The sequence below is a fragment of the Phytophthora infestans genome, genomic scaffold, assembly GCF_000142945.1.
Source record: "Phytophthora infestans T30-4 supercont1.6 genomic scaffold, whole genome shotgun sequence".
NCBI lineage: Eukaryota > Oomycota > Peronosporomycetes > Peronosporales > Peronosporaceae > Phytophthora > Phytophthora infestans.
The window spans coordinates 4,664,021-4,670,883 of record NW_003303753.1 but is presented as its reverse complement, the minus strand read 5'-3'; the positions used below and the strand labels follow the sequence as shown (position 1 = coordinate 4,670,883).

The following is a 6,863-nucleotide window of genomic DNA, read 5'->3' as shown; positions in this document are numbered from 1 at the left end:
GATAGAGAAGACACCCCGCTTTCGTTTAGAGTGCTAAAATCGCGATTCGTACTTAGGTTCGTAATTATTAAATAGTTTTGGGTGGTCTCATTTACACGTTCGTGTATTCAGTTTTTTATTTATTTGCCATTCTCGTTTTCTTGAAAAATATTTGTTTTAAAACATAAACACATATTTTTTGCAAACAACAGCTGCAAGTACCGCAGCGGAAACCGAACTATGGAGACGTCCTTTTACCGTAAGTTTTCAGTCGAAGCCGACTACAAGTCAGAAAATACAAGTACAGTGCCCCTTCTGCACGCATGAATATGAATACTTTCCGGTATATCCAGCATCAAATGAAGTGTTTACATGGCCGATCCGATGATGTCGAAGCGAACGTTGCATTCATGAACGCCGTGACCCTATCGCGTATCTGCGAACTGTACTTGGGCGAGATCCATCGACTGAATTGGCTTATTATCAATCGCTCTTGCGTCCGCGGCAGGTCGTTCTTCTGCCTGTAGTCGTAGTGGGAGATCACAACGAGTACACGGGAAAGTTGAAGCTACTTCGACGAGTTAATGCGTCGGTACTCACTTGGCCGGAACTCGTACAATGCGGATGAAGACGAGATGGTTTTGCTAAAGATTTTCTTAAAACATTTTTTTATAAGAGTATCGAAGATTGAAACAATCCGTTATTGTAAAAATGGTTGAGAGCGACCAGCGTGGACACAAACACTTATCAAGTACGCCTCCTGCTTACCACGGCTCCTCGAACGTGCCGAACGAATACTCGCCCGTGTTGAGTGAGAAGGTTGCACAGAGCGGGTTGGCCACGGCCGTCTCGTTGTACACGTCGCAGTCCGTCTCCGGTTTGATGGCCACCACGTATTCGCAGTCCTCGGCCACCTTCTTGAGCCCGTGACCCACCTGTGGGTAGTAAACACTCCAGTCGTCAGATGTGAGTGTGAAGTTGACGTTCTGTGTCTGGCCAGGCTCGAGACTGATCTTGGAGAACTTCTTGAGCTGCTTCATCTCCGGCACATTCAGCGAGTTGTATGGCTGGATGAGGAAGAGCATGACGGTCTCCTTACCGGCTACACTACCAGCGTTCGTAACATCCACAGACACTACGACGTCTTCCGCCGAAGACGTGACGACGTTGCGGCTCAGACGCACTTCAGAGTAGGTGAACTCAGTGTAGCTGAGGCCCGTTCCGAAATCCCACTGATTCTCGCAGTAATAAGCACCGTCGGACTCCTGCGTCTGGCACATGCTCGTCACAGGGTGGTTGTACGTCATATGGATGTTGGCCTGGTCCTTCGGGTACGTGATCGGCATGCGACCACTGGGGTTTACTTTGCCGTAGATGATCTCGGCCATGGCTTGGCCGACCAGCTCACATGCCAACAAACCGTTCACCACCGCGTGTGCGGTCTCGGGTAGGTCACCAAGCAGACGTGGACGACCCTCGAACAACACCAAGATCACTTTCGTACCTGTGGATGCCAGCTCCTTCACGTACTCAATCTGACCAGCGGGCAACGCCAGGTCGTCGATGTCACCAGGTTTCTCGGCGTACGTGTCCTTGCCGATCACGGCGATGGTGTACTCAGCATTGCTAGCTAATTCCTTTGCCGTGGCCAGGTCCGCCTCAGTGTACGAACCGTTCGGGTGAAGGCCGTTGAAGAAGCTGAAGCTGTCGTTGCCGACGAGCGTCTCCATGGCCGACTTGACCACGATTCCCTTTGTGAGCAAGTGGTCCTGGTCGCTGTAGCCTTGCCATGCGATCGTCCAACCGCCGCACATACGGCCGATGTTGTCGGCGGTGAAACGCGTGAGGAACACCGACGCGTCCTCCTTGAGCGGCAGTGTGCTGTCGTTGTTCTGCAGCAACACAATAGATTCGCGCGCCAGCTCCAGAGCCGCCGAGATATCGTCGTCGTTGCCGATGAGTGCGAGGTTCTCTTCGCCGCGCACGGGTGTCTCGTACAGACCCAACTGCAGCTTCATCTTGACCACGCGACGGGCAGACTCTTTGAGCCGCTCGCGGAACTGTGGACTCTGCTCCAACAGCGCCTTAGTGCCGTTGTAGAAGCTCGTGTCCTGCGCTACCATACTCATGTCCACGGACGCGCGTGTGAGCGAGATGCGGGTGGCTTCGGTCTCGTTGCGCGCGGTGCGGTGGAAGTCCGTGAGCTGCTTGATCTCGGCCTAGTCCGTCACCATCATGCCGTCGAAGCCCAGATCATCGCGCAGCAGCGCGTTCATGAGCTTGGTATTCGACACGGTAGGCACGCCGTTGATGGATATGTAGTTTTCCATCGCGCTGATCACGCCGGCGTCCACCGCGGCCTTGAAGGGCGGGAAGAAGTAATTCATCATGTCGTAGTCCGACACGGTCACGGCGTCCTTGTCATGACCGGAGGGGGTCTTCGGGTAAACGATCCAGTGTTTCATGCACGCGGCGGTGTAGTTGTTGCTCTGCAGGCCGCGGATGATAGCGTCACCTATGACAGAGTTGATGTGTGGATCCTCGCTGAACGTCTCGATGTACGTGCCCAGAGTGGGTTGCGCGAGATGCCGAGAATGGGGCCAAATACCCATGGTACGCCCGACGCCTCCGTGTCGCGGCCGGTGATGCGACCCTGCTCGTACACGAGGTCGGGGTTGAACGACGCGCCGCCGTTGATTTGCTGGCCGAACAGCACGGCGTCCTTCACGAAGATGGCGCCGTGCACAGAGTCCACGCCGTACACCATCGGGTGATCACCATTCTCCTCCATCGTGATCTCCTGGATCCTCGTGATGACTTCACGCCACTCGTCGGCGGTCCACATGTACGTGCCGTTCACGGGCCCGTTGTTGAACGGACTGGTGAGGTACGAGCCGACGCGCATCTTGGTGTACGCGCGCACCTTGTCGTCGTCAACCTTGTTGTCCTCTGTGAGGAGCTGGTTGATGTAGATTTGGGTCATTTGGCCGATAATGTCGTCGTCGGTAAAGGTGGCGACGATGGCATCGGCGCGTTCATCCCACTGGTCAGCGGAGTTTTAAAGCCTGCCATCACTACTGCTGCCGAAACAGTTCCCGGTACGAAACGTACTTAAGCGGGAAAATATCATAAAATATCATCTAATGGATGCGCCCTATTAAAGTCCGGACTATATTTAATAGTGCCACTCGAAAGTGACAGAGAGGACTTTATACGGGTGAGGACTTAGTTGGTCGGACTCTTTCTAAGCATAAATTTATATGTACAGTAGGTTTTTGAAACTCTTAGAGCATCTCCAGCGGTTAGACTTATTTGCAAGTCCTATTGAGACGGATGAGACCTCAATTTTTAGGATAGAACTCCTGATTGCATCTTGTCACAGCGGTTTGGAACTCACCGCGGCTTAACATTTTTTTGTCCAATCAAACGACGATACAAAAGATCTCTCTAGATACCGCACTATCAGAAATACACGAAGGAGTGAAGCGCTGCTGGTGACGTCAAGTATGGACGACGACTCGGAAGAAGAGTACTATTTCACCTACATGTTGCCTGAGGGCGGGGTGGACAACACGAGCGCAGTGCGGGGCAAACACGGCGGGTCCACCAAAGGCAGGAGAGCAAATAAAGAGCGGGATCGAGAAATGTGGGGTGAACGCCTAATGAGTGACTAACTTGGCGACAACCCAGTCTACGATGATGGTATGTATTTGAGTAAACGACATGTTCTCCTTTAAAACTGTTCATTAATGTTCATGGCTACTCGTTCTGATGCAGATGACTTCCGCAGGCGATTTGGTATGCGTCGTAACCTCTTTGAGCTCATTACCATTGCCCTGGTTGAGGATGAAGAGTGCAGCTACTTCGTCCAGCGTAGTGACGCAACTGGACGTGCTGGTTTCCTACCAGAACAGAAGGTGACGTGTGCTTTACGGATGTTGGCATATGGAGCATCAGCAGATCAATTAGATGAGTTGATTCGTATGGCTGAGTCCACAGTGTTGGAGACCTTAAAGCTGTTCTGCAGAAATATTATCCGATTATTTGGTCCAGAGTATCTTCGAAAGCCGACCAAAAATGACTTGGAAATACTTCTTGCCGAGAATGCTGAACGCGGATTTCCGGGTATGATTGGTAGCTTGGACTGTATGCACTGGACATGGAAGAATTGTCCAACGGCATGGCAAGGAGCTTTTCAGGGAAAAGAGAAGTGTTCGACGGTGATCTTGGAAGCCGTGGCTTCTAAGTCGTTATGGATTTGGCATGCATTCTATGGCATGCCTGGCGCCAACAATGATTTGAGTGTACTCGAGCGTTCACCTTTGTTGAATGACCTGGTAAACGGTGTTGCTCCCAGGATTTCCTTCACGGTGAATGGTGCGACGTACAATCAGGGATACTATCTTACAGGTGGAATCTATCCTGTCTGGGCAATTTTCCAATCCAGTATCAGTGCGCCCCAAGGCAACAAGCGTAAGTCTTACGCTGCCCAGCAGGAAGCCGCTCGCAAAGACGTTGAACGCACATTTGGAGTATTACAACAGCGCTTTCGAATTCTTGCCCTGCCCTGTAAGCTATGGAGTGTCGATGCAATGAATGATGTGATGCTAGCATGTATCATCCTCCATAACATGATTGTGGAAGACGAGCAGCGAATTACCTCGCTAAATCATCAGTACCTGTTTGAAGATGAATGGGTCAGCCCGGCAGAAGTTGGTGTACCGGATGAGTGCTCAGTCGCAATGATAGCAAACGCGATGCAAGTGCTTGAAGACGAAGAACTTCACTATGAATTAAAAACGGATTTGATCGAACACGTATGGCAGTGCTACGGTGCTCTCGGCTAGCAAAACTTTTCTCTCGATCCTGTGTAGTAGGTTTTTAAGCTAGACTACGTGCAGAAGCCCAGCTAAATTAAAGTACTGATTAGATTGTCAGCAACTTCACTTTCTTCACCCTCGCCATTATGTAGTCCTGCCACGTGCGGTGCCATGAACGAACGCTCAGGTGTTTCCAGCTCTTCGCTTTGTTGTAACTGCTAGCGCTCTTGTGAATCAGCAAGTGTCTTCCTCATGTTGGCGAGGATGGTTTTTTGCTGCATAGTAAAATATTCCTGTGATTCGTAGCTAGCGGGATTCTACAAGAAGATAGATAGATGGAGACTTTGCTCCATCACAGCGACCTTCTTTCCTGTGGCAACAACGAACCTGAGGTGAGCTTCACCCCCAATCGTTTGAGCTCCAGCACTTCCATGACTCTCATTAGTTTTGGCGTTAGCCGCCTTTGCTGCTTTGCGGCCTTCTGGTCTCTCCAAAGACGCAACGTCACTTGTTCCTCGCTTGACTCCAATAGATGAGGCCGAAGTGATCTTGTTGGTCCACTTGGGCTTGTCCTTGAGCTCCTTCCACGCCGCAAGAAACTCGAACGGCTCTTTGTGTCGCTCTTGGTAAACCTTCAACGCGGCGTAGCGTCATTCCATCCTGATCGCTCTCTGCTGGTGACCTTCGCATATATACCGCAGAGCTTCGTTACTTCTGGCTGCAGTTTCTTCCATCGCCCCATTATCGCGACCTCCGTTCGTGGATCCTTGTCTTCTGGTCTCTTGTTTTCCAGCCAGTGGCTGTTCAAGCGACTGCTGAACGTGCTCTTCTTCTGTCCTGCACCACGCACTGCGTCCTCCGATACCTCCAGCCACGACAGGCAAAGCTGTATGGTCTCGCTCTCACTCCACGCTAAGCCCTTCCCCATCGTACTGCAAGTTTCCGTGTCGGTGCTGAGATCGAAGGTTTCCTTTCGTTAGACTGAGGTTTTATATAAAGTCCTTGGACCAGAAATATAAGTCTTCTTGAAGTTTAAACTAATAATGCCACCAACGAATGGGGCAAAAAAACTTGTCGAGAGATTTATTTGCGCAGCTTTTGGGATAAAACCTTCGTTAGAGCCTACCGCTGGAGATGCTCTTATAGATTCCAATATCTCCAGCTTGCGAGGAAGGCGTGAGGCCACCCAGGCACAACACATATCGAACACTTTCGAAGAGCACTTAGCTTTCACAGCCTTCGATATGTGAGCTCTCATGCTGTCCCAAACCAAGCATTTACGCTCACCGTGCATCACAAGTGGAATAGTCACATCAATCCACTTCTTGAGCAGCTCGCTATCAACCCAAGCTCGGGGTTGGTGTGCTACGAAAAGTGGCCCTGACTTTGTTTTTAAAAGAAGGTGAAAATTTTCCTTTCTACACCAAAAATAGGGGCAACTTTCGGCCTGTTGCCGAAAAATTGCTCTTCTCTGTATAATGAATGGTCAGTAAGTTTGTAATAGCAGGTTTGGTAGTTTGTAAAAGGACTCTATTCGGAAGAGGCTTGTATTTAATAGTGCAGGCAGCACCCCACAGGACACTATTCGGAAGGGGGCTTTTATTCGGGCGCATCCGTTAGTATCTAATATTTTTCCAAATCTCTGAGTTAATATTTGAATATTATGGTAGCCTTAAAAACTGAGCTACTTTTAATATTTAATATCAAAAATAGTACTATTACCTTTAAAAATATCACATGATATTTGGTTCCCTGGTCGACTCGACTATTCCCTCCCGCTACCATGAATCTTGACCGTCGAGATCCGTCGACGCAAGTACTGTACAGTACTGCACCCCGTTTTCGCGGGGGTGGACCATATAGGATTTGCAAATCAATCCGATTTTAGCAGACAAACAAAAGTTCTTTTGGATTCAGGAGCATCACATCCGGAAGTTTATCAAAGGTCCAAGGGCGCGAAAACGGGGTGCAGTACTGTAGTATACTACTGGTTGAACCAGTGGTTCCCCAATGGGGAATCCCCATGATGAGGGTCTCATATGTTAGATACAGTAGTTTACGGTA

General features: G+C 50.0%; 1 protein-coding gene across 1 annotated transcript; it reads right to left on the bottom strand.

Annotated features, from left to right (window-relative positions):
- Positions 1-743: 743 nt before the first annotated feature.
- Positions 744-2,962, bottom strand: PITG_05066 (glycoside hydrolase, putative; the record flags this gene model as incomplete). The annotated part of the gene is made up of 3 exons (XM_002905688.1): positions 744-2,150; positions 2,211-2,494; positions 2,542-2,962. The coding sequence occupies 3 exons, from the start codon at positions 2,960-2,962 to the stop codon at positions 744-746; spliced, it is 2,112 nt and encodes a 703-aa protein (XP_002905734.1).
- Between the last annotated feature and the right edge of the window lie 3,901 nt (positions 2,963-6,863).